The sequence below is a fragment of the Anguilla anguilla genome, chromosome 10, assembly GCF_013347855.1.
Source record: "Anguilla anguilla isolate fAngAng1 chromosome 10, fAngAng1.pri, whole genome shotgun sequence".
Lineage (NCBI taxonomy): Eukaryota > Metazoa > Chordata > Actinopteri > Anguilliformes > Anguillidae > Anguilla > Anguilla anguilla.
Window position 1 is genome coordinate 33,341,565 of NC_049210.1, and position 27,593 is coordinate 33,369,157.

Genomic DNA, 27,593 nt, shown 5'->3' on the forward strand with positions numbered 1-27,593 from the left:
GATCCCAGGTTTTCTTATGTCGCCCAAACCCAAACCCCTGACCCGCAACCACCTGTTTGGACTCACTCACACTGGGGGGAGGGGAGGGGGGGGGGGGGCAGGTGTACCGCGTCTGTGACCGCACACTAATTTACACCCTGTGCTCTGCAGTAAATCTGTTGTTGGCAGAAAGGAGTCGTTCGCACGGGGAGTGATTAGACAGACCTACGAGCGGCGGAGTATTCTCCACAGAAACGCTCCTGCGGCGCGGGTGTGCTTGAGCAAAGAAAGCAGCGAGGCAGTCTGACTCGCCCTCCAAGGCACCCGTTAACGGGCTTTAGTTTTAGGTGCTCCCTCCGGACATAACAGAGCTAGCTATCAAAAATGCTAAATCTGCAAAAAGGAACCAAAAACAGGTTAAGAAAAATGCAAACTAACGCCGTCCTGCCGAACACCTTCATATGCAAGTGACACGGCCACAATATAAAACTGAATCTCCCTGCAGTCTTCCGTCAGTTTTCATTATCAGACACAGAAACACTTGAGAACCAGAAAATGAAAGTATGTTCTTTCAATAAAGGATTCAGTTATCAGTGCAGAACTGTCATATTACTGTAATGATGGCAAAATATAACAATTCATATAAAGCAATTAAACTGATGCGTTTCAAAATATAATTGCTATTAATTATTTAAATAAACTTCTCCCTAGTACAGAAAACAAAGGATTAACTGAATGGTGATAAAAAAAGACCTTTATTAATAAATAAAGTTGACAACATTTTAAAAAGCACCCCGTTTTATACAGAAACATTGCTTTTCTCAAGAAAATCTGCTCAGTTTCTTTTTATAAAGGGCCTTGTTGTTTGAAACAGTTGCCAAAAATGGTCTTTCAAAATAAGCTTTTCATTTGTATATATCTTTATGGATACCACACAATAACAGATTAAAATTAGACGCAAACATACACTGTCAATGACAATGTTCCAGATTATATTTTTATGGCTCTTCTTATTTTAAAAGGCATAGACATCAGTAAGCTGTCTTAACATCTGTCTTCTGAGAACAGAACCTAAATGTACAAGCCTGTAAAAGCCAATTACAAAGCAGCTTCTGCTGTTTAAACCCCCCCCCCCCCCCAAAAAAAAAAACAACAACTAAGAAATAAACACATACAGATCATTAAATACAAAGATTCTCTTGTGTTCCCGGGCCAGATTTTCAAAAGAAAATAATCAAGCACTGGCATTAGCCTTTTGGGTTTCTCTCTTGTAAAAAATGTGTTTATACATCAGGCTTTAAATGACCCTCAGGGAAGTCCAACTGTGGGGTATGAAACATATGAAACAAATGTGCAAAGCATTCTGGGATTAAAGACTTGGACAACCAATCATTTTACAGTATGCATTACAAAAATGCCAAAAACGACGGACAGACACAGCAATACCTGAAGTGTTGTGGGTGTTGAAAAGACACACCCCACTCAAACACACTTAACCCTTTAAGGTGCAAGACCATAAATACACCGATCAGCCACAACATTAAAACCGCCTGCCTAATATTGTGTAGGTCCCCCTCGTGCCGCCAAAACAGCTCTGACCCATCGAGGCATGGGCTCCACAAGACCTCTGAAGGTCTCCTCTGATATCTAGCACCAAGACGTTAGCAGCAGATGCTTTAAGTCCTGTAAGTTGTGAGGTGGGGCCTCCATGGATCGGACTTGTTTTTCCAGCACATCCCACGGATGCTCGATCGGATTGAGATCTGGGGAATTTGGAGGCCAACGTAACACCTTGAACTCTTTGTCATGTTCCTCAAACCATTCCTGAACAATTTTTGCAGTGTGGCAGGGCGCATTACCCTGCTGAAAGAGGCCACTGCCACCAGGGAATACCGTTTCCATGAAGGGGTGTACTTGGTCTGCAACCATGTTTAGGTAGGTGGTACGGGTCAAAGTAGCATCCACATGAATGCCGTTTTGGTGATGCTCTGACCAGTCATCTAGCCATCACAATTTGGCCCTTGTCAAAGTCGCTCAGATCTTTACACTTGCCCATTTTTCCTGCTTCCAACACATCAACTTCAAGAACTAACTGTTCACTTGCTGCCTAATATATCCCACCCCTTGGCAGGTGCCGTTGTAACGAGATAATCAATGTTATTCACTTCACCTGTCAGTGGTTTTAATGTTGTGGCTGATCGGTGCATGTGGACAGAATGCTGACGTAACAATCACTACTGGTCAAAAGCAGTGAGGTTCTAGCATTAACATTGACTTGGAATTTAGAAAAAAAAAACCTTACAAAAAACCGACTCTTCAAATGGTAAGATGGACGATAATGTGAACGAGGGAGTGAGGCGAAACAGAGACGGAGATGGAAAACGCGGCCCCGCGTTTGGAGACGCGATCACCGAGGAACCCGTCGATGGACGCCACGCAGAGTACCCGACGCGCTGCCGGTCCGCGGCGCGTTGCCCCGGCGACGGCTCCGACGGTGACGCGCGGCGGAATGAGAAGCGCTCGCTCGACGGCGACGGTTTACATTTTTTCAGTCTCCGAGTTGGAAGTCTTCCGCTCGCACCGCCAAAGCGCTAGGCGCCCGTTGCTACGCGAACAAGATGCTGAACGCCATGATGATGCAGCAGCAGGCCACATACGGGCTTTTCCTTTCACCTGAAAAGGGGGGGGGTGGGGGGGGGGGCGGGGCGGGGGGGGGAGAAGCATTAATACACAGCACAACCGACCAACCAAAACGTCCGTATAATGTTTAATGATGTATTAGCACATGATATAGGCGAGTAAGCTTAAACTGAACATATGGTCGCTCCAAGAAGGGGAAAAAAAAAAAAAGTTTGCTTGGATATGCCAGGCGTTCATAAATCTACCTTGAGAGGACCGTTTAACTTATTATGTGTTGGCAGCGGCTGATCATGTATTTTCCCTCGGGCTCGTGTTTAAACATTTTCTTGACTCGTTTCCAGAGAACAAGAAATATAAATCCGAGCTCTTGAGTAGACACACGCTGTTAATGACAACGGCAGGACGAACTAGGGTTACTTTCCAGGACGCGGGGAAGCTGGGGGCTTTTTAAAAGCGCGGGTGGCGGGGAGGCGCATTTTCACACCGGGCCCCCGGGGGGCGCTCTGACTCCCCGCGTTCTGTTAAATGTCCGCGTTCCGAGTCGCGCAGCTTTCCCAGAGGAGTCGCTGCTCACGGCTTGGCACCCGGCTCAAACAGGGCCAGAGACACATCGGGGGCCTCTTGAACTTCACCGCAACGAGCGCTTAGCGCTTAGCGCACCGCAGCGAGACTCCTTCACGGAAAAACGTTGCCAATTGTTATTTCGCAAAATGTTCACTTTTATTATTTCCTGTGAGCAGGAGTATCTGGTAGAAGTAAACGAGCCGGCACACTGGCGGTAATTTTCACCAGCGAGCTTTCACAGACGGATCTGGACGACGAATTAGGAAAGACCCCACACGTACGCAATTCAAGACCGACATGGACACAGCGCGTGGATGTGCTGTGTGCAAGTGCATCATTTTTTGTGGTAAAAAATACAATGTATTCATTTTAAAAAAACATTTTTTTTAAAAATCTCAAAATGAAAAAAATAAAAAATCGACATGGGAGTGGTCAGTCGGCCACAGGTAGGAGGCCCGCGTCGCGCGGAAGTGACGCCGTCGCCGGGCAAACGGCGCGTCTTACCTATTCTGGCACATTTCCAGAAAATCCCCAGAACTCTGAAAAAGAGAGAGAGACAGTGAGAGAGAGAGAGAGAGAGAGACATGAGCATCCTAGATCAGCGCTTCTGCTCTGGGGAGCGTTGCAAACGCAGGCTCCAGCACGCCACATTTCACAGGGAGTCTCCAGGTATCGATGCTCAACGGCCGTTTTGATTTTATTGGCTCCTTTTCCGACGCCCCACTGCGCGCTGAATCACCACATTAAATGAGGCCCCGAGGGGCCCGGGGCTGCGTTCCCCCGCACTCCCATCAGCCCTTTGAGTCACGCCCCGAGGAGATGAGACCCCTCTCTCCGTCAGACCGTGCGCAGAGGGAGAGAGGGCTCAATTAAGCCCAGCAGAAGGCTGCTGTCAGAGTTAAACTGACTGGCCTTTCGCAGAACACCTCCTCTCAGTTACCGGAGTTACCGTCTGGGACGGGCTCTGCTCTTCAAGGAGGGATGAGCTAAGTGTGGATGAGGAAGAGTTTGCATTCACTCACTCGCACACATACCCACTCACCCACTTCCGCGCACACTCACTCACTCATACTCACTCACTCGCACACACACTCAAACACTCACACACACGCACTCACTCATTTGCACACACACTTACTCGTGCACACACTCACTTGCACACACGCACTCAATCACTTGCACACACACACACTCACTCACACACTCACGCGCGCACACACTCACTTGCGAGCACACACACACACACAAACTCACTCACACACACACTCAGTCACTCATTCACTCAGTCACACACACATACACTCACTTGCACGCTCACACTACCATGTATTCAAGCTGTATTTTTCCATAAGAAAGCAGCTGAGAAATCCCCGGCCCAAAGATGGTGCTTGTTGCTCTGTCACACGTCTGGGCTGAGGGGGGGGGGGGCAGCCTGGCCAGAGGGGGATGGTGGAGGGCTTTAAAAATAACCAGGTGTGGGAGAAGGGGCGGTGAAGGAGGAAGTGGCAGCAGCCTCCGCCAGGGCTCCATGGTCTGATAATGGATAGAAGGGGTCAAGGGGGAGAGAGAAAACTGGCCCGCAGGGGTCAGTATGGATAGGGCAGAAGGTGACCAGGGCCTGAGGAGAGCACTGGAACATACCTTATACAGCCCTCCAATTAACAACCAAGAATTTACTAAGTTCAGTCAACCTTTCTCCTTAACTTTAACTAAAAAACAAATGCATTTGCTGCTTTTTAAATGCCAAGCACAATTTTTATGAAGGCTAAACTTCCAAACTTACTTACTGAGATTCAAAGTTAAAGACAAATGGCCGATTCCTATGAGTCTGCTTGCATGATGCAAGTTAATGATATTGGTCTTTTGTGTTCAAATTTTGTAAAAATTATTTTTGTAAATGCATTCATCTTAAGAATAACTTTCATTTTCTTTCTTCCTTCAAAAATTCTTTGCCAGCTTAATGGGCAAGATATGGGCATTGTTGATGGTAAACACGTTTCCCTATTTACATAGTGTAATTTTGGCTGGCGATTTCATAACCATTATATGTTCAAAGCTGATCTGGTGATATGTGTTCAATGGTCTAATGCCATAGTAGGAGGGTAAATTCCTCTAGATGAGATAGGTGGATGGATAGATACATAGATAGAGACAGGCAGCCAGGCAGACAAACAGCAGTGGAAGGCTTTGTTATAAAATAGAGCAGTGATTAGCACCAATAAACTGTCTGTTTCTGGCAATGCTAGGCCATTATTCCTAAACGATCCAGACTCAAGCCAGAAGACTGCGACGTTCCCGGGAAGTGGCCGGGAAGCTCCTGCCCGGCCCCACGAGACGAGCAGACCGGAAAAGCCTTTGCTAGGCGCCGCATGTAAAAGGGACTATTTAAAGGGTTGCAGGAGAGAAAGGGCGGGTCTGCAAATAGACTCCTCCCACACGCGCTCGGTTGGCAGAGCTAAACGGCCACATTGTGCGTGTGCTGCTAGCGTGGGTACGCTACATTACATACACGAGCTGGGCCTGTCGGGCAGGGGGTTCAGCGGCTCGAGGGAGGGATTTGGGGGGCGGAGCAGTGCAGGAGGGGGTTTTGGGGGGGCACAGGGGGGAGGAGCAGTGCAGAAGGGGGTTTGGGGGGGGCACAGGGGGGAGGAGCAGTGCAGGAGGGGGTTTGGGGGGGGGGCACAGGGGGGAGGAGCAGTGCAGGGGGGGTTTGGGGGGGCACAGGGGGGAGGAGCAGTGCAGGAGGGGGTTTTGGGGGGGCACAGGGGGGAGGAGCAGTGCAGGAGGGGGTTTGGGGGGGGGGCACAGGGGGGAGGAGCAGTGCAGGGGGGGTTTGGGGGGGCGCAGGGGGGAGGAGCAGTGCAGGAGGGGGTTTGGGGAGGGCACAGGGGGGAGGAGCAGTGCAGGGGGGGTTTGGGGGGGTGCACAGGGGGGAGGAGCAGTGTAGGAGGGGTTTGGGGGGGCACAGGGGGGAGGAGCAGTGCAGGAGGGGGCTTTGGGGGGGCACAGGGGGGAGGAGCAGTGCAGGGGGGGTTTGGGGGGGCACAGGGGGGAGGAGCAGTGCAGGAGGGGGTTTGGGGGGGGCACAGGGGGGAGGAGCAGTGCAGGAGGGAAGCAGAGTGAGTGAGGAGGGGGCGGACAGCACAGCTGAAAGGGAAGCCCCCCCCCCCCCGGGTCCAGAGCTCCCGGATGAAGCCGAAGCAACAGACGACGCGCGCCCCCCCCCCCCCCCCTCCTCCTCCCCAGGACGCGCGCGCACGGCTCCCACATCCTGCCAGGCTGGCGGAGCGTGACGCGCACATCTGGAAAGCTCTCCTCGGCCGCAATTCAAACCCAGAAAGCTTTATTGTCCATTAAGTGGAACATCAGCTGTCAATCCAGGTGCCCGACAAAAAAAAAAAAACAGCGTTCAGGAGCTAAAACATTTTCCAATACCACCTGAACTACATTACAGCCTTGTAGCTTTGTCTCATTTTATTCCTTTTTCTTTTGATGTGATGCTAAACTGTTCTCACATAAAACCCTTGTATAAGCACAGGCTTTTGCCCCCTTACGAAGATTTAGCATACTCTCTAGATAGCAAACAGATGGCTCTAAATTCCCATAGTTATGCAATACAAGCATCACTTGGGTCTCCCAAGAAAATTCACTGAACATTCTCAACGTCTCCTCGGTACTTTTCAGAACACGTGACGTTGAGTAATGACTATAGTTTTGAATTTTTATTTTATTTTTTTATATTTCACGATGAGGGGTCTAAAAGCCATGTTTGAAACATTTTGCAATAAAGCTCGACAAGCTGCAACCCTCTCACACATGCGAACACTTTAGAAACATGGTACAAACGGACAAGAGCACAGTGACTGCGTGAGGGTTCTGCGTTTGGTCAGTGGGAGTCTTGCGCTGAATGTGCTGAGCTGTCAAATTCCACGGTGGAAGGGGGGTGAGGAACGATTTGTGTGTGCATGTGCACATGCATGTGTGTGTGTGTGCGCGTGCGTGTATGTGTGCATGGGGAGGGAAGGCATCCGTTGCAATTATGTAATACCCGTGATGTCACATGCTAAAGACGCGCTTCACAGCAGGGATGAGCAGGCATGACTCAAACTAGTCTGGAGCTACGGAGGTCATCGATACGGAGGTTTCTGCTTCTTTAACAGCACAGCGGCGGCGCTCGTTAGCATTATCGCGGCCAAACAGAACGAGACAAAATAAGAGCGCGAAAACGGCGCGCAAAATTAGCAGTTGCAGCTGACCGCTAGGTTACATTACATTACATTACAGGCATTTAGCAGACGCTCTTATCCAGAGCGACTTACACAACTTTTACATAGCATTTTACATTGTATCCATTTATACAGCTGGATATATACTGAAGCAGTGCAGGTTAAGTACCTTGCTCAAGGGTACAACGGCAGTGTCCTTACCAGGGAATCGAACCTACGACCTTTTGGTTACAAGCCCAGTTCCTTACCCACTGTGCTACACTCCGTCCTACCAGCTGGTCCCTGAAAAACGGCCCGTGCTCTACCGCGGCTCAGGCCAGCTCGCCTCTGGTTGCGGGTGTGGTGCGGGTGGCCTCTCGCGGCCGTACGTACCCTGTCTTGTTCTTGTCCAGCAGGCTGGGGGCCAGGGATCGGAGGTAGGCGCACGTGCAGATGAGGAGCAGGATAACCGTCAGCAGGCTCTGGAAGTTGAAAATGGCAGACTGCGAAAGAAGAAGAAGAAGAAGAAAACAAAAACACGTCATGTACGACAACAAAAAAAAAAAAAAAGAAGAGAAACCTTCCTTGGTACTTTCACTTAAGGCTGCGCATCTGAAAAGTCTGATCACAGCATTTCCTATGCAGGCCTAAGTGAAGTCAGCACTAAATTTGGTGATGCGATGCAGACCAAAGAAGTAAAAGTACCTCGTTGCCCATTTAAGCTGATCAAGGACAATCTCCCTACTGTGATCTCAAACCCGAACCTTCACCCGTATGCCAGAAAATAATGTCTTTGCGACACTGAGCTCATTAAAAAAGGCAACACATCCAAACTGCAAACTCGCACAAAGCGCTGATGGAGGCATAAAAGTGCATGCGATCTCTACAGTATGCACTCTGCCAAATTCGGTCCCCCTCCCCACAGAATACCCAGGTCAGCCATACTGGGACTAGATGAGGCAGTTTCCAGGGTATATTCAGGCTCCTAGGAGATGAAAGGGACTAGAGAACTACAGAACGAAACGTTTGGCTCTCTCGTTGTCTATGGTCGTCCCACCACCCACGTTAGTCTCACATGTAGCACGTGCAAAGTGAACCCACTCGTGACGGGATTGGGGGGTGGGGGGTATCTTTTCTGCTGACTTTACAGAATCTTTCTTCAGGTTTAGACCCACCAACTGCAAAGGCCATCACACGAAACGTCTCACGCAGCAACAGAACATCGGTGAGCGCTCCACTGACAGTTTACAGGATTGAATGTCTTTACGCTCTATATACACAAATCCGAGCAGCTGCAAAATGAATTAAGGGCCAGCAGAGTAGGTTAAAGCTTTTCTTTGCGTTGAGCGGTTTGAATTGATAGGTACATATTTAACCTCCATCGTCTCTCCAGCTTCGGGGGAACTGACATGTCACAGATGCAGATGGCAAACTGCAAATTCTGTTTCATATGTTCTCTATCTCTCTCTCTCTCCCTTCACGCTTTCCAGATGTTCTCCCTGGTGTTTGGATTGGATGACGCTGGCAGAGATGCAGCCTACAGCGACCGCTCACCGGGGGGGGTATGGGGTTGATGCTACCGACCTGCGTCACCGAGACCGCGTTGCAAACTCCAGGCTGACTTATGCATTCTTTACGACCAGAGTACAGGCGAGAGGAGCGAACGTTGCGTGAAAGGAGCGAGAGCTCGCGCGTCTCGGAGGGTGACGTCAGGCCCGCGAGGATTCGCAGAGACGGCTCTGAACTCGAAGAACGACGTGCTAAGTCACGACGGCAAGGGAGACACACAGCTGCTAATGGTAACGGCGAGAGAGGTGAAAGGTGGACTCCGTTTTCCCACATGGCAAACGGAGAGCATAAAATGCTAACTGCTAATGTCCAAGCTGCGGTTTCAGAAGAGCAGCCGGATTTGTAATTAGCCGCCCTTCTACCATATGTACAATTCATGTTACGTTGTATTCATAGGAAGGAAACTGTTGCGAACTCTGAATCGGGCAACACTAAATGTATGGTTGCAAAGCACTGAATTATCAACACTTTGTGGTAGGGTCACCTATTAGAGTCAATGGTATCGTTTCTATTAGTGGTTGGAGTTATGGTTCCTTTCAGGGACACAAATCATTTGACTCAGTTGCCTAAAAGGATTAATTCATGGATTTGTTCACCAGTTCCTTCACTGCTGTTGACCAGCCTCATGCGAACAAGAATGAGTTATACAGTTACTGGTTCTGACTTCAGCCCATTTCCAATACGAAGCCATTAGGGAGAAGGGAAAGTGAAAGCTTTATTGGAACAGAATCAGTTGAGAAATGCATACTGAAAACATAAACTGGTTCACATTTTATTTTGGCTACATTATGTCACACAATCAAAGAGTTGGACAAAGCTGTAAACCAATTGCTTTCAAACTGACTCAGACAAGCGTTCGTCACTGCGGGCGGCAGTGTAGTACAGTGGGTACAGGGCTTGTAACCTGAAGGTCATAGGTTCGATTCCCGGATTGGACACAGCCGTTGTATCCTTAAGCAATGTACTTGAAATGCATTGATGCGATATATATCCAGCTGTACAAATGGATGCTATGTAAATGCTATGTAAAATGCAAGTCGCGGATAAGACCGTCTGCTAAATGACTGTAATGTAATGCAATACGAAGACATTAGGGGGAGAAAGAGTGGTAGAACTGCAGCAAGTGCGGAACTCATCGCAAACCCAGTTCCTTACCGGACTCGTTCACCCCTGCAAACCGCAAAGGAACGAATCAAAAGATGGAGGCGAGTTAGTTTTTTTCGTCACTAACGAAGGCACATCCCTATTCTTTCAATGGAACCAATCGCATTGTCTTCTTGTATAGGGAATTTAGACAAAAAACAACAATCCAATGTTGCACAATACAGAACTTATGGTAAAAAATGATTAGCTATCAAATTGCTTCGCTAAGTTACCTATCCTGACAAATGAACATGTTAAGTAAACTTTGTAATACGAACACGAATAGCTAGCAAATGCCTTTGCTAGTTGCATGACATTAGCCATAGCTATATCCCTTCTAGCTATAGAATTTTATGTCGCAAGGTAGTTAACGTTAACGAACTACATAACCAGCAAAAAACCAGACAGGCAAACTTAGATATAGTGAGAAGAACTGGTTAGTTAGCACATAGTTAGTAACTACGTGTAACGGTTAGCTAGCAAGCTAATGGGATAGTTAGCTTACTCACTCTAAACTAAGACTAAAATCCATAGCTGGAGGGGCACAATGCAGAGTCTGCAATAATAAAATGAAAGTTTGCAGAATAAACAAACGGCAAACATACTAGCTAGATATAAAATACAAGTTTGAGCAAATGTTTGCTAGCTTGCTACTGCAGGAAAACGCATTCGATTCAGCTATAATTTACGACTTGGAAAGTTAACTATCTTTCCAACCGAAGATATTTACGATAATACACATTATGCTAGTTATTGGCGGGACATAACGCAGATAACCCAAAAGATGCAAATGCAGAACACCCGAGATAAAAACTGCAAATTGCTGTCAATTAATCTTACCATTGTTGTTGCACTTCTTCCTACAGCCACATCACATTTCCTGTTTGTCCCTGGAAATGACGCAAGAGCACTTCGGTCTATGATTGGTTTGTTTAGAGTACGCGCTAAAGAGACAATGACGAATCCATAGCTATTGCTATGCAATGTGACGAATTATATCCATAAAATTAATTGGTCGATTTTATTTAACGACGACACCTTTAGACTTTTTCAGGAATGCGGAAGCGCGTGCTGTTTTAAGGTAGGATAAATAATGTAACTGTTGGACAATCAATAGAAAAATGCAAAAATAAGCGATATGTACATTATACATTTATTAATTGTACAAATAGTTTATTATACACATGTAGCACCAAACAAACAACGTGCTAGTAGCTTCGTAGCTAATATCAAATATTAAATCAGGGTTAGCAACGACAGGAGGCTTGATACATGGAATTGTCATGACAGTACATTTAGTTTTTTTGGCGAGCTACGCTTATTACCGACAAGCATATACTGTAGCTCGAGTACTTGTTTATGACCAGGCAAGCTATCTAGCTAAGTGCAGAGGAACTTCAGTCTTTGATAAAAAAAAAAATAAAAAAAATTTACGCGCCCCCTCTCTTAGTTTATAAACACGTTGCACTCCATGCAACTGACACTGCAAAACATTTGGCAATAAAATGATAAATAATGTAGCAAAATACGATAAATAGAACAACAACAACAAATAATAATAATAAGAGGCAATACTTTTATTTTTTGTTTCGATTAAATTATGTGGACACCCATACTGCACATAATGTCAGTTTATTACTTTAATATTAGTTAATGTTTTCTAAAATGTGGCATGTATATAAACTAAAGGTACTTTTCTTCAGATACTTGAAACTTTTAAATCAGGCCGTTTTGGGTCCATTGTGGCTAAGGCGTTACGGAAAAACTTTCAATCAGATAACCAGACTCCAGACTCTTTTGTGCCCCATACACAGAAGGCATTCTTGTTATAATACAGAATGTTGGTAAAATGTTTTGAGCACTCTGGATTTTAATAATTACAAATAAATCGGTACTTTGTAAGGATCGTGGCCTTACACTTTGCCCGAACGGACTTTAAAAGCAGTCTGGGGAGGAAATGCTGTCTTGAGACTCCTCCAGATACAGTATGTACAGTATAATCTCACACTCCTTAAGTGCTTATGAACTGGGAGCTGTGAACACATTTGTGTTAATGTACTAAATCTCTGATGTATGCTTGAAGAAAAGTTTTCAGTTGACTGAGTTTTAGTTTATGAAGTGATCTTGTGAGTAACAAAACAGTACATTTTAAATGTAGTTTTTTTAAATAGGAAAACTTTAAATGTTAATAGGCAAAGAAAAAAAAGGATTTATTCTCCTCTACAGTCCAAGGAACAGCTAAATTTTAATCGAAAGGTATTAAAAACTTTTTTTTTTTTGCAGATTTAGCCTCCCATTGTTTGTGTCATGAAGACAGCAATGCTGTAAACTTGAAAGTGTTACATTTGTGCATTTCTAAATTGTAATGTCCACTTAAAGTGGGAGGAAAAGACTATTGCCATCCATCTCGTCCTGAGTGGCTCTGCTTCTTAACGTGCTTACTGCAAGGGCAGACAAAGCTCTACACCCTACACGTTTCTCAGTGAAGCTTGTGGTGTGTCATTATCTGACTCATACGGAGTCTACGGCAGTGGGACACGTTTGTCTTCAGACCTCTTATAAAGGGTTGACTTGGGTCAGCCAGGTCACTGCTCCTTGGTCACTGCTGAAAAACGCCCCCTAGCTGTTCATCAGGAGCCTACAGGCTACCATGTCAGCCAGAAGCAGGCCTCTTCATAGTGGTCATATGCTGTGTTATTTGTAGTGTGGAAAACAATCATTGGCTCAGGAGGAGAGCATCAGCACATCGTTTTGAGTCTAAATGAGTGAAAAAAGGTGGAGTGGGGTAAAACATTTTTCTAAAATGTCATCCTCCCAACATTTAAATTTCAATGAATATTAAAAAAAAAAAAAATCTGTATACTTTATTGTATATGCACTTATTTAGAGCAGCCAAATTTGTTAGCCTAATGCAAATTTAGCCCAATAGGTGCAATTGACAGAATTGGTAAGTAATGAAGTAATGTTCTGGAGACCATACGTGTGGAAATGTAGGTTTGTAGTTATTTTAATTTGAAGAGAACATAAGGTTTTTTCTTGCTGGTAATTGCAAATAATACATCCAGAACAGTCAGTGGTGGTTAAGGCCTGAGAGGATGAAGTTGTTGGATCTCACACAGCATTGGATGCCTAGCATATGAGTTACACACGGTAAGCAACGCCCACTCAGTGTCAGACCTGGGTTAAATACGTATTTGGATTCAAATAGCCTACTTTTCTGTGTTTTGTTGATCTGGCCTGGTGTAATTGAGCCTGCCAATATGACCAGAAGGTGGGGTTTGACACGTTTTGATTGGTTCCAGTACACCAGACAAGATCAGTAAAGTGTAGAAAAGTATTTGAATTCAAAACAAGTATGTATTTGACCCAGGTCTGCTCAGTATCAAAACCCCTCATCTTACTCACACTGGCTCTTCCTGAGAATGGCCTGGTAATGGCATGCAGCCAGTTCTTGAAATCATTAGAAAAACAAAAAAACATTGCTGGCATTAGGACTGCATGTGGCTCACTTGATGTCAGGATTGATGGCCTGTGTGCTTTAGCAAAGCGGGGGAGAGCCCAGGAAAAACACAATCATGTATAATTTACGGGGCAAACTGGAAAGCACTCAGTGAGATGATGTGAAAATGGACAGCTCATGCTGTGGGTAGAGTCTGGGTGTTGGTTTTAGTGATGATGTAATTCCTCGCGACAGAGAGACAGAGACAGGCGGGTTGTTATACGCACACAAGCGCATGCTGCGACAGGAACTGAGGGACCGAAGCATCCCGATATATCAAGAGGAACCAGCGCCGACATCTTGTTCTGAATGTTGAGTTTATTTTGTACGCGCGCTACGGGTACAGGGGTTTTAAAGTCTTTCCTCAGTACTTTTGATAGATGGTTCTACTTTGCCTCTAAAAAAACAAACTTTCTGTGAAGTGTCCAAATTTAGTGCCTTCTGAGTTCTTTTGCTGCCTTCAGATGAAATGTCTTCTTCCGTAGTAATCCGTATGTGCTATAGAACCTTAAAATTAAGCAAGTCTAATGCAATAAAATTAGGACTAATTAAGTAATGAAGAATAACACAGGGGGTAGGCCTCATCTTTTGCAACGAATTGGCCTTCTCTAGTGTGTTTAATTAGCTCACTACTACCCAGCTGTTATAATAATGGTTATTTTGTGGTCAGTCATGGAACTCAGCAGAGATCAAAGCTAACAGTAAGGAAAATTGGTGGGAGGTACCCATTATTGGCAATCGGGACTGTGTTGCCCCTGACGATGATGATGTATTGTGCTCTCTATGATGTCATCATTCTGCACTGAACTTTCTTCAGGTTCAGAAATGTTTAGAAGGTCCACATGGGCCTAATTGAGCTAGAATTACACAAGGAGTGGTAATGAAACCCCATGGTGTGTAATTATTCATTTGTGAATTGAAGATAACACAGAAACTGGGTTTAGCTTTTTAGCTGCAATTTAATAAATAAAAATAAACTAGCTTTGTAAACACGGTTATCTTACCCTTGTCGTGATTGCACATAAAAGGCTGCAGATTCTCTCCCGTACGTTCCTTGTAATTAGCCTAATTGGTTTGTGATTCGGTAAAAAGAGGTTTTATACTTACTCCATACTAAGTAAGTCCATACTTACTTAGCATGGAGCGGAATCAGAAGATATCGCCCGACAGGTATAGCTAACATGTTTCAGTGACGGGGCTATTAACTTCTAAGTGTCCCGGTTTTAAACGTGGTACTTGTTAAGCTCGGTACTTTGATGGCTGTCCCTTTCTCTGATGTCTCTGCCCACAGGCGAGTCACAGTTTATGAGGGTGAAGCATGCTGGGAATGCTTCTTAATTACTCCGCCATAGTCGCCACCCAGCGGAGGCCGCACCTATTATTAGGGAACCCGCAATCTCTGGAAACTCTGAATTAGTGGCCAGTGCTACTTATGGACTGACCAGAGTTTCTCACAGGTGTAAATCTTCCCTGTCGAGGCTGACCACTTGTTGAAGACCTGGCTCAATACGGAGGCCATCGCAGACAGGGATCCCCTGTAATTTGGGGGAATGTAAGCTTCCCCCCCCCCCCCACGAAATGGTGGCACTGTGGTCTGATTAATGTCGCGTAAGTGCAAGTGCTTTCCTTGATTGATTGATTTCATCAGTTAAAAATTTAATAAAATCCTTTTAACTGACAGAGGAATAATGCACCAACTTTGAAGGCTAAAATTGGGACTTCATTGTGCCTGAAGAGATGCCTGTCAGAGCGTGTCTCTGGCAGATAAAAGACAAAATGGGTGCGAGGAAAGTGGGTAAGGGGACGGTTTTAGCTGTGCCTAATCCGGGGAGTATGGCCTAATCTGGTCAGTGAGATACAACACGCCCCCCCTCCTGCTGATTCGTTATCTCTGTGCTGACCTCACAGGCCCAATTTAGAAGGTGGTGTTGCACCTTTCCTTATACTGTCACTTTTTTCTGCTTCACTCCCCTCCCCAAATCCTGAGACCTGACAGAAAGACAGTGGAGGCATGGAGATATCAGTAACCCCCCCCGCCCCCCCCCCCCCCCCCCCCCCCCCCCCCCCAAGCAAAAGTCTTCCCCCTGGGAAATGACACCTGTATGAAGGGGACAAGGTATAAGCCGTATTTGTGTTGTGGCAACAAATGGCTTTTTACCCATGCACTCCTCAGGCGTTGGAGGTGCCTGTGCCTGCAGGCGTTCCCGCGTCTGCGTCGCCGTCCGAGTTTACCCGAAGCCTGTCGTCAGGTCGGTGATTTACTCTCCGGGGCCTAATTCAGCAGTGGGGTAAATCAGCGCTCGCTGTGTCAGGTCCCCTGTCTGTTCTCAATGGGGCCAGCCTTTTCCCGCCCTTTTTCCCCACGGCTTGCTGTAGTGCACGGAGCTGTTTGTGCTGCTCGTATTGACCTGGTGGAAAAGGACAGCGGCCGCTGCAGCGCCCCCTTCCGGCGCCTGATCGATTCCGCTTTCTCTGAAGTGATCGGATTTGACGAGGTATGCCGCCATTGGTATGTCTTCAGTAATCTCAGCAATATCACTCCAGAGAAATTTTTACACAACCCCCTCAAAAAAAGACTCTGTTCTTATTGGAATGATAAAGCGAGAGTGAAATAAATATATGATGCATGCACACATGTGTTTGTACATATGTGTGGTAGTAGGAGTGGGGGGCCATAGAATGCAGGTGAGGAGCACAGGTGATTGAATAACCGTTCCCGCCTCCCCCCAACCCCAGGAGGACAGGACACCCCTCTAGACAGGACACCACGGGATTGCTTCGATTGACTTTGAAGCTGGCCCGTACCCCTCTCGAATGGGAATATCAGTTTAATTGGGGGCGAGCGTCTGTCATTACGGAGGGGTCACCATCCCGTGTGCAGATGTTAGAGCAGTTAATGAATAGGTCTGCTCTTTTATGGGGTCAGAGTTCAACCCCCCTCCCCCCTTCACCTCCACACCCATAGAGGGTCAGGTTTAATTTTCACGCGGGATGCCTGTCACTCCCGAATGATGCACGGAGCTCATTTTGAGTCACCTTGCCGTCCCCCTGTCTCTCTGATAGAGGTGACTTTCAGTTCGGAGTCTTAGCTGCTCTTACAGCTGGAATGGTTCATTTGAAGCCCCCCCTCCAACTGAGAATGGCTCAATTTAGGACCCCCCCCCCCGCCTCCCCCGTGTCCAGATGGTCCACTTTAGCTGTATGCCTTGGCTTCGTGGAATCACCTTGGTTTCATCATGCACTAATCCAAATAAAAGAGTGATTCATCTGTCCCCAGAGCAAATATTAATTGCACCATTTAATACAATTCACCTGCAAGTTGCATTTCAGTTATATTTCTTTTCAGCATATTGAAAATGCTATTTTTGGTATGTTGATGACAGGCTGTATTTATGTGTTAAATTGTTAGCATTGTCGTTTGTTAAACTACTATCAATGGGGGCATCATCCAGCTAAATAAGCTTCTGACCACAAGATTGAGTGCACTGGAACAGAAACATGTCCAGCTAGGTTTATTGCAAGATACAAAACTCCAGGCAAGGGGCCTGTAGAGAACTGCAGATTTTTATATGCACTCATTTGCTGATAGTTTTAAAGTTTTCACTCGGTGACGGTTTTTAGTGGAGACAAATTGTTCTCCGTGTGGGACTGCATGGGTCAGGATGCACTGTAATATCCCGATGGCCACGCTGTAATGTCCTGACAGCCGGCTATGATATCCCGACGGCTGGCTGTAATATCCCGACGGCCAGCTGGCTGCTTCCTGGAGGTATCTGATAAACCAGACTTGTATGTCCTGCATGTCCTGTAAGACTTTCTTTACCTGATCCACACTGCATGGCACTGCATTTAACACCAATCCTGTATGCCTGTGGGCTTGCTCTTACAATAAAATGTTTCTTTTTTCAAATGAAACGTTGTGTTCAATAAGCATCAAACCACTGGGAGTGAACTTCCCTTCATTTGTATTTTTCGCAATTTTTTTCCTGCGTCGTTTGTGCTCACTTTGTTTCAGCTGGTTATTTGCTTGGTTGATTTGTGTGCGGTCATGTGCATTCCTTTCCAGTTTCATTTTTTATAATTCGCTGATGAATATTTCTACTGATGGTCATAAACCTGAAACGAGTGAAAGGCTATGACACGCAGGTACACTGAGGTGGAGCTGTTTGCAGGTTTGGTTAAGCGCTGTGTCACGGGGTGTTCCGTTCACGTCTTCTCTTTTTCTGAAAAGGTCGCTGACCTGTGTATCCAAACATTCGCCAACACCAGCAAACGCTCCCATTAGGAACATATAAACCAGTCCACATATTGTTGGTTAGAACGCCGGTGTAGGGTACATGTTCTTCCATCCAGTATACAAGCCATTGTTCAGCGGTACTGTTAAAGGCAAGAAGGCGGATTAGAGGTTTTTTAATTAGCCTATAAAAGTGTACTATATTGTTAAATGCCAGTTATTGATGTATTGAAGACATATGCCTCATTGGAAGACGTGTTGCTTCAGTTCATCTTGAATGTTCCTTGACTGTGTGTGTGCGCGTGTGTTTGTGTTTCATGCTGCAGGTGAGCTGTCGGTGCATCGGGAGGGATGAGTGTAAGCGTGACACAGATCAGCGTGTCCTCAGAGTCCGGCGGAACCTTCTTCCTGAAGGTGGACTGGGTGGAGGATCTGGGGGCGGGTTTCACAGTCGCGCTCTGCGATGGCGAGTCAGCCTGGATGGGAGAAGGTGAGCTTGGCTGAGCTGCGGTTCTCCTGCTACACAGACCCAGTGTTCAAGAAAATGAATGCCAGTGCAGTTGATATCAGACTTAACCTGCAACTGCCAAGTACAGTCTGAAAGCCATACTAGTCACTGGGCTGGTTGTGAAGTGCTGTGTGACAACTTGTGTGATGTGTCCAAAATCAATCCCAGCTGAGCGTCTGTGTGTGTGTATGTGCACGTACGCATTTGTCTGTGTCTGTTTGTGTCTTATTGTGTGTGTGTGTGTGTGTGTGTATTTGTCTGTATATGTTCATCATATGTATAGCATGTATAGGTATGCATGCTGTGTGTTTAGTATGTTGTACCAAATGCTTTCCCTTGGTTTCATTTTCTAATCCTTACCTAAAGGTCAAGGGGTTGCAGGACTAATCTCCTGCTCCCGCCGCTATATAAAGATGTAACAGCTTCAGCTGTGGCTGAGGCTTTGCATGGGGGCCTTTTATCTGTGCTACCTGTAGCTCGCAGGTGCACGCGCGCCGCGGCTCGGCTGCGTGTTAGCAGGTGCTTAAATAGACACCTGGCCAGGGTAATCTGCCCGGTTCATCATCCCTGAAGAGGGGAGAGAGTGAGAGAGAGACCCTGATTCATGAGCTCTGTTCACTCTGGTGCTGGGGCCTACAGGTGTATTCACTGCTGCCACAGCACAGCACAGGGCTTTGTGTTTTAGAGCAGGGCTGGTAGGGGAGAGGAGTGCAGAGAGAAGGCAGCAGTGTGTGTGTGTGTGTGTGTGTGTGTGTGTGTGTGTGTCTGTGTCTGTCTCTGTCTGTCTGTGTGCATGCGTGCATGTGTGTGTTTCTGTCGGTCTGTGTGCGTGCGTGCATATGTGTGTGTGTGTGTGTGTGTGTGTTTGTGTGTGTGTGTTTCTGTCTGTCTGTCACTGTCTGTCTCTGAATACGTGCATGTGTGTGTGTGTGTGAGAGAACGAGGGATGGGCAAACTGATAAAAAGCCTAATCACAGGTCATGACATGTGCAGCCAGTACAAGACCATTTAAAAAATTTACAGCTGATTTGACCATATTTCTAATGGGCTGATTACACAGTTCTCTGAAGGATAATGACAGGTCTGTCATAGGACCCAGAGATCTGTGACTGTGCGTGAGGGCAAAGCTCACAGGTGCAGTGCTTGTGATTGGGGCAGAGCCATCACTCACACACACTTGAAACACCTGCGCGCATGCTAATCTCTGATTGGACGCTGATTGAGGACCACCTGTTCATCAATAGCGCTGGGCGTGCAGTTAATTTAGAGATTATTGGGAGCCCGAAGAGCAGCCTTGTGTGAATGGCTGCTATCAGGCCCAGATTTCCAGCATTGTTGCCATTGGCTTACTGCCATTGGTTGAGAGCTGCCTGCCAAAGTTGTTGTGTTGCAGCGCGCAGTAAACATACTCTGCTTTCAGGTTTGAGTCAACACTTGCACAAAATCATTTTTGAATATATTTGTCTCTGACTAATAATGTTTAATATGCTATGTGCTGGCTGTCTGGTATTTTATAACGGTTTGCATACTTGATCGCACAATTTTTTCCCCACACTAAGGACAATATCTTTCTACAGTATATGTAACATTCATATGTCACCTGGTGCACTCAGAAGTCATCAAACAGATGTCAAGGTGTATTCTCCCTGTTTTACTATTATCATGCAGTGGTGTTTGAACACAGAGTTGCAGGTACCACAATAGAAAACAGAATAATTCTTTAAATCAGTATTGCAGTATTTTCTCTGCAGCGCCTTTTACAATGAAAACAGGCTGTCACAGAGACTCTTAACAATAAAAAATGTCCAACTGTGCCTCCCAACAGTTATCCTCCCACCCCTTAAAATGGAATCTGTCTGAACAGGAAAATGGTGTGATGGAGCAATGACAGCTCAGAAAGCAAAAATATTGGGGGAAAATCAGGCCAGGGTTTGTGCTTCATCACAGGCTCTGTTTTGGGAGTGGGATAGTGTGTGTTGGGTGTGAAGAAGCATGTGTTGGGTATGAGGTAGCGTGTGTTTGGTGTGGGGTAGTATGTGTTTGGTGTGGGGTAACGTGATTTGGGTATGGGGTAGTGGCTATGGTTTGTCCATCACCGTGGGCTCTGTGTTGGGTATGGGGTAGTATAATTTGGGTATGGGGTATGGTTTGTCCTTCATCGTGGGCTCTGTTGGGATGGGGTAGTGTCGGAGGAGGAGGTGCAGCAGGAGGCAGAGGAGCTGGAGATGAGGAAGGAGAGCTACGTGAAGGAGCTGCAGCTGGCCCTGACTGGGGTGGGGCGGCCGGGCGGGGACTACATCTTCCAGCTCTCCCCCAGGAGCGCCCAGCGGGACCGCACCCGCCGTCTGACCTATGAGAAGGTGCAGCAGGACATCTCGGTGAGTGGCAGGGTCCCGTGGGCAAGGGATGGGCTTTGTGACCTCATCTCAGCTCAGAGGGCGGAGTCAATCATCACATTAAACCTCTGTGGTAATTAAATCTGTCACATTCACGTTCGTGAGAATCAAGTGACTCGGGAGGTGAAGTCACTCTGTGGTCCTGTGGTCACGGGTTTGTGCCTCAGGATCAGGCCACATTCCCCACAGTGGCCTTAATTTCACATTCATTCATCTCAACGACACAGCAAGTGCCCACACTGTACAAGAAACAACACTTGACAAGTGTTTTAGTCTTGTATTCAGACTTAAAATTGTATTTTTTTAAATTTTAAGTAGAAAATATTGCTTTGTTTAAAGTCACTTTTTGCTTGACTGGTGAAATTGTCTAACCTCATTGAGAAATCTGGAAATGAGTCAAACTGTCTCACCACTTTAGCCACCATTTTATGTTGTTCATCAAAAATGCAATAGAAATAAAATGTATAGTTTAAATATGAGATTAAAATAGTTGTAAAGACTGACTTACTTATTGGTTTGTGCAATACATGTTACCGTTATTAAGAGATGTCTATTTCATACACTTCAGCAGCTGTGCTCTTAATAATAACTGATAATTCCATATTCAGAAGTGTATGCGGATGAAAGAAGTGGCTTATTTGTCACGTGTGATGTGCAATCTTGCATGTGCTCCAAACGCACAGCTGAACTGAGCGCCACTGATGCAGTCTGGGAACTGCGCAAAAACTGATTCTCCAGAATCTAACAAAACACACGTTAATCTCTATTGCTTTAGTTTGTTTTCATTGATATTATCCTTTCCTGAATGTCTCTGGCATGCGCAGTAAGGAGAGGCCTGTTAAGTGACTATTAATAAAAGAGGAAACTCAAATTTAAGGGATCTTTTTGAAGGATTGCTTGGCAGATAACAGATACGGTTCTTTTTTTTTTTATTGGGTTCCCACAATAGCAACTCTTGGTCAAAACCCCCCTCCAGGGCCATTTTAAAGGAGGCCCAGATAAAGATCAGCTTTTGCTTCCTAGCTGGCTGATTTGAGCGGAGCCAGCTTTCGGCCTGGAGCCTGTGAGCGAGGAAACGGATCTCTGATCCGCTGTCTGGCCGGTGGACCTTGTTTCTGGTCATCACCTTTTGTTGAGTTTCTCCCTGAGCCTCCTTCAGCTTGGCAGTCGGTCTTCAGCAACATTTAGGCTAGGCCTGGATGCAAGAAATATTCGCTTTTAAGTCAGACTGAAAATAAATGCTAGCGTTAGTTTTCTTCACTATTTTTGAAGTTTTGACCAACAACTAAGTTCTAAAATTTTTTTTTTAAGTTTTCTTTTTAAAAAAAACTATCAGGACACAGCTTGCTTGTGTCCGTAAGTCAGACATAAGGACAAAGGTTGATTGGATGGAGGCTTTTTCGGCTTTGTGATTGCTGTTGATTTCACCATTAAGGCTTGTCCCTCTCTTTTCAACTTGTTCGGTTTGTAACATCCAAGTTTTCAGTGTTTTTTTTCTTTGTGTTGTCTCCATGCGTCCGCTGAACGGTGCAGATGAACAGAAAGCAGACTTTATAGCTATTCTGGCCAGCTTACAGCCTGAGGTGGAATTGCAGTCAATGATGCTTTTAATGAATAGAGGTGTCAGTGTATCATAGTGGTCAGGGAACTGGACTTAAAACTCAAAGCCTACTCTGCCTGCTCTGTATATGAACTTTTGCTAAGCGCTGAGGTATAAATGTTAATGGCGGGTACAATCCGAGAGCGTGTGTCAGAGACTCACTGGAGAGTCGCCGGGAAATATTCATAAAACTTTTTACGGCCGCACTCAGCCTAACACCTGCTTTCCTCCGTCTTTCCTCCTCTCCTGATGGAGAACATCACAAGGAAGCGGAGGAGTGGAACATAACCTGACAGAATGCTAATTCCAGGGTAGGAGAGGTGCTGACATAAAGTGAGCTTCCTCTGGACGAGAACACAAAGGGGAAAAAAGCAGGTGGGCCAGCTAAACCCGACATTAAAGTTTTATGAATACGACCACAGGCGTTGCGTTAGTCTACACAGTGCGTGCTTAAGTTCCGCAAGCTCAATAAGCAGGTGTTTAAGAACTCTTTCCTACAGGACCTTACTCATATGTCCAACAAATGTAACTGACTTTGGGTGAAGAGTTTTGATTTTAGTGCTTGGTTCTGTTCAGGGTTTAGGTCTGGTCTGACCGAATGTAAAGAAATTCAATGCAAAGGAATAATATATTGCGACTTCAGAGATATTAATTTTCAGTACTCTTATTCAGTTAGTTTTGCAGTTTCAGTGTGATGTCTTTAACCAGTTTGGTAATCTTTCTCACATGACACATATGATCTATTTCTAAAAGGAAAAAGACCCTTTTCCAGGCTAAACAAAATTATTATTTTTATTAGTAGTAGTTACTATAGCAGTAATTTAATCAACACTTGACTTAACTTTGACTAAATTAAATGCAGGTTTTAGACAAATGTCCTTAACTTTGAAACAATCACCAAAATGAACACTGAAAACTTCATTAATGAAAGAAAGAAATTCTTGGAGTCAAAATTAAGGAAAAATGTTGGTATTTTATATTTCATCACGATTAATGTTTTTAAGCTGTTTACATCGTATCTTTTCACATTTTATCTGTTTTCTCTGGCCCATTAAACAAAGAAAGCTCAGCAAACTCCAGAGCTCAGGCTTGTGTTTCTGCACTGGTAGTATGGAACTAGTAGTATGGCAGTGTGCACTGGAGTGCTCCTCATCTGTGATCAGCATGCTGTTCAGTCTCTGTGTGGAAGGCTTCCTCAGCTGTGATCAGCATGCATTTCCTCTGCCTCTGTGCTTCTGTCTGCTTCTGTGCTTCTGTCTGTAGGATAAGAGGTTTGGGATCCGCACAGTTCGGCTCCCGCAACGGGGGTGACGATAAAGAGGCTGGTGTCAGCAAATTTTCATGTGATGGACAGGCTGTGGGAGGGGGGGTGGGGGGTGGGGGGTAGGGGGCCAGTATTTGAGAGAGTCCTTTCTCCTGTGTCACCTGGGTGTGCGGTGGGGGGGGCAGGGGGTTGGGGGCAGCCCAACCAGTGTTTGAGAGAGTCCTTTCTCCTGTGTCACCTGGGTGTGCGTGGGGGGGGGGGGGGGGGGGGGTTGGGGGCAGCCCAACCAGTGTTTGAAGGAGCCCTTTCTCCTGTGTCACCTGGGTGGGGGTGGGGGGTGGGGGAGTGTAGTCCAGCCAGTATTTGAGAGAGCCCTTTCTCCTGTGTCACCTGGGTTGGGGGCAGCCAGCCAGAGTTTGACAGAGTCCTTTATTGTGTGTCACCTGGACACCGAGGACGGGATCCCGCCACCTGTCAGACATACAGGGCCCATTATGCCACCTGGAGAAGGAAACGCCCCTTCATTTTGGGATCCCACATCAGCGCTCCTTATCACAGACAATATACGGCTCCACATCTGCCAATCACCCAATTAGAGTATGTTAAGATGGATCCATTGGTTTGAGAACCATGAACCTTGTGTTTATTGTCCCCCAAAGTCCTGATTTAGCACAATTTTAAGGTCACAGATTTAGTGACCTTAATCCTGACACTGTACTATGGACATAAGCTCTTGTACTGATCTGGGATCAGTTTCTCTGATTATCTCCTAAGTATCCAGTTTTATTTCGTTTTCATTTTGTTGGGGAAATGGGCGCATTCACGTTGGTGAATGGACAACAGCACGCTGTACACATGACAATAGCATAGCCAAATGGCTGTGAGGAGCCATAAAGTTTTGTGTAAAAATAGCCACCTCTACAAAGGGCCTAGATAGGAGAGTGTGTCTGGATCAGACGGGGTAAGACCACCCCACAGGACCCTCAAGTGATAGCCCCCCCCCAAAGGGATATGCTTTTGTATCTAGCGAACAACTCCCCCACTGATTACCACCCATGGTCTGACTTCCATTTTAGAACTGGAACTACACGGAACTACCCTCACCCAAAATGAACCTCTGCCTCATTCTCTGCAGTTATTAAGAGAGGCACAAAACAGGACATTGGCGATTCTCGGGCCCTCATGTCAATGGGTCTTTGCAGTGAGGATTACAGCGGCTTCACGTTCCTGGTCCTCTCAGCTCGACCGTGGAGCGGAAGGACTCGGCTGTTCCCGCCTCCAGCGCTTCTTCCAATGGCTACCAGCCTCAGAAGTTCCCAGCCCGCATTCACCCAATCAGAAAACTGGCTCTGAGTGGAGTCCTTCCCACACCCGAATCTGGGTTTGTCTCGGAGAGCATAGCGACTTTAGTGGTTCCCTGAAAAACCTTGACCTGAGCAATTTCAAACCACTACCCCATCTGCCATTTTACATAATTACCCACTATTTCTCTTCCCCTTTCAGAATTTCTTTTGGAGAGCATGGTCAACAGTTGTAAACACTGCCATCAAAAAACATCAGCACTAGTGTACTTAAATAACAAAAGCTAGCTGAAATTGCAGTTACAATAAAAGCAAAGCAATAAAATAGCACAGAAAAACAACATAATAAAGAAACCAATACAGAAGAATACAAATGGCTGTGACAAATGGCATTTTGGTTTTATGGACGAAAGCAAAACAGCTGGGAGGGGACTAGGCCTTAACCACCACCACCACCACCACCACCACCATTATCATCTTGGTATCCACGGAGGCCCAGTAAGACCACCCTACTTCTGGGTGAGGTGTAAATTGAGGCCTTAGGCTTCTGGGTGTCCCAGGATGAATCTGCACTCACATTAACAGCCCACTGGAAATGCAGGATGCAGTACCCAGAGTTCTCTCTGAGATGCCATGGAAACAAACCTCAGTTGATTTGGTGGTTGTCTCCGTTTTCTTTTGTGAGTAAATTCAACCATAAAACCCTGCAGGCCTGTGTGTATGTATATATGTATGTGTTTGTGTTTGTGTGTTTGTGTGTGGTTGTGGGTGTGGGTGTGGGTGTGTGTGAGAAAGTTGTGCTTGTAGGAGCAACTAGTAAATTGCGTACTCCAGTTCTCTAGAGGGAAAGGCGACCTTGTAAAAAGTCTAATCACTAACAGGTCATGACGTACAAAGCAGCTACGAGAGCATTTTTATAATTCACTGCCGATTTGACCTTGTTCCTAAAGGGCTTATTACAATTTTCTCTGGTAATTAAAAGCAGATATGTCACATCTGTGCAATGTCCGTGAGCTATAAAATACATCATCATTTCTATAAAAATGAAATCTTTTGTCTCCTGGATCTTAAATGTCAGCCAAAAACTAAACAAAACCAAACAGAAAGAAGAAGAGAACAGAACCTGTGTTAATAATACGCTAAGTTGTGCTTGCTGTACCAGTGAAACCCTCTGACCCCAGGGTTGCGTATGGCTGTGTGATGCTCGTAACTGTGTACGGTTCCTGCACGTCACCAGTTCTTAGCGTTCCGACACAGTGCCACAGACCTCATTGCAATGAATGCGGGTTCCGCTTTGGCAGGGTTCACAGTGCAGTACATGCTGACGACATTAGGCAGGGCCCATTGGGGAATTAATTTTGGTGGAGATTCAGCTTGGTATGTAGAACCCACCCTGGGTGCTTTTCCAGCTGCTCTTGTACCCAGCTGTGTTGGCCTGTAGGGCAATTTGTTGTTGTTGTTGATGTCAGCGTATTCAAAGACAGGGATCTTCTCGCACTGCTGACTGTTGTCATTCTTGTTGTGGCCTGTGCTGGCCCCGAGGGCGCCACTGAGCAACATTGTGAATTCAGTGTTATACTCATTGGCCACAGCATATTAAATATGTGTCGTGTGCGTGTGTGAGAGCGAATAATATTGAATTTTGTTATTTTAGACTTAAGTATAATGAAAAGAAACATGTTCAGTCAAATGTGAATGTTCAGAAACTGGGAAAATAGGGTGCACGATAAAAATTTTTACTTTCTTGGGCACTGTTAGTGGAAAAAAACAGCAAAGACATTTGATAAATAAGTATATACGATAATCCAAATGTGTGTGCTTATTCCCTTTTCTGAGAGCTACATAAGCCATCCAGATCATCCTCTCTGATGCCCGGTATATTCAGTCCTCTTTAGAGCTGATGTCGATCGAGTCTCGGAGCCTAATCCGGATACTGTGGCCACTGAGAGACTTTTGTGAGCTAATGGTCCGTGTTTCTCCATCCTGCTGGCATCTGGCAGGGTGTCTGTGCAAATGCTACACAAATAAAGCCTGTGGGCCAACTGACAGTCCATCTTAGCCCCACGCAGGCCCTCAAAGAAACAGTGCAGCTGATGGCCATATCAGCCTCGAACCGAGGTCCTGACTCGTTGTGGTCATTAAGATCCCGTGGTGCTTATTGCAGTCAGAATGGGGAGGGGGCATCTCCAGTGTGCTGGCTCAATTCCAAACCAGATCAGTCTCAATCTGGCCACCTAATCATCTCCTAGTTTAATTGGCTTAATAACTCTTAATAACTCTCTCTCTCTCTCGCTCTCTCTCTCTCTATCTCTCTCTCTCTCTCCTCCTAGTGCAAAATATGACTGTTCTGCATTGCCCAGGTGGGCTCTACACACCTGTGGCAGCTGAGGTCATCCTCACCGTAAATGTCTTTTATATTGTGGAAGGTGCTATAAATCCATCATCATTAGACAAAATAAACAGAAAAATAGGGAATCATTTCATATCAAATGTTGCAGGTTTTAATTGCTGGATTGAGCAAGATTAATTGAGCAATTAATTACCTCAGTAAATATATAGCCATGGATGCAATATGTAAAATGCAAGCTTGTGTAAATCACTAAAATATGTATTTGTATGCACACAGACACATAGACACACACACAGAGCTAGAGTTTAGAGTCTATACAGAGAGGATTGTATGTGCACTAG

General features: G+C 45.8%; 2 protein-coding genes across 3 annotated transcripts in view; one reads left to right on the top strand and one right to left on the bottom strand.

Annotated features, from left to right (window-relative positions):
* Positions 1-715: 715 nt before the first annotated feature.
* Positions 716-11,025, bottom strand: LOC118206670 (protein kish-A). Its single transcript, XM_035379634.1, has 4 exons — positions 10,941-11,025; positions 7,782-7,891; positions 3,688-3,722; positions 716-2,652 (listed from the first exon to the last, which is right to left on the bottom strand). Exons 1-4 carry the CDS (start codon positions 10,941-10,943, stop codon positions 2,585-2,587), a joined length of 216 nt encoding a protein of 71 aa, XP_035235525.1. The 5' UTR covers positions 10,944-11,025; the 3' UTR covers positions 716-2,584.
* Positions 11,026-11,114: 89 nt separating this feature from the next.
* Positions 11,115-27,593, top strand: part of LOC118206666 (DNA repair protein XRCC4-like) — a 70,146-nt gene continuing 53,667 nt past the window's right edge. For both annotated transcript variants that reach the window (XM_035379625.1, XM_035379626.1), the window contains exons 1-3: positions 11,115-11,181; positions 18,160-18,323; positions 20,526-20,719. In XM_035379625.1, the coding sequence (XP_035235516.1) occupies positions 18,185-18,323; positions 20,526-20,719 (333 nt within the window). In that variant the 5' untranslated portion in view covers positions 11,115-11,181; positions 18,160-18,184. The remainder of the gene's footprint in view (positions 11,182-18,159; positions 18,324-20,525; positions 20,720-27,593) is intronic.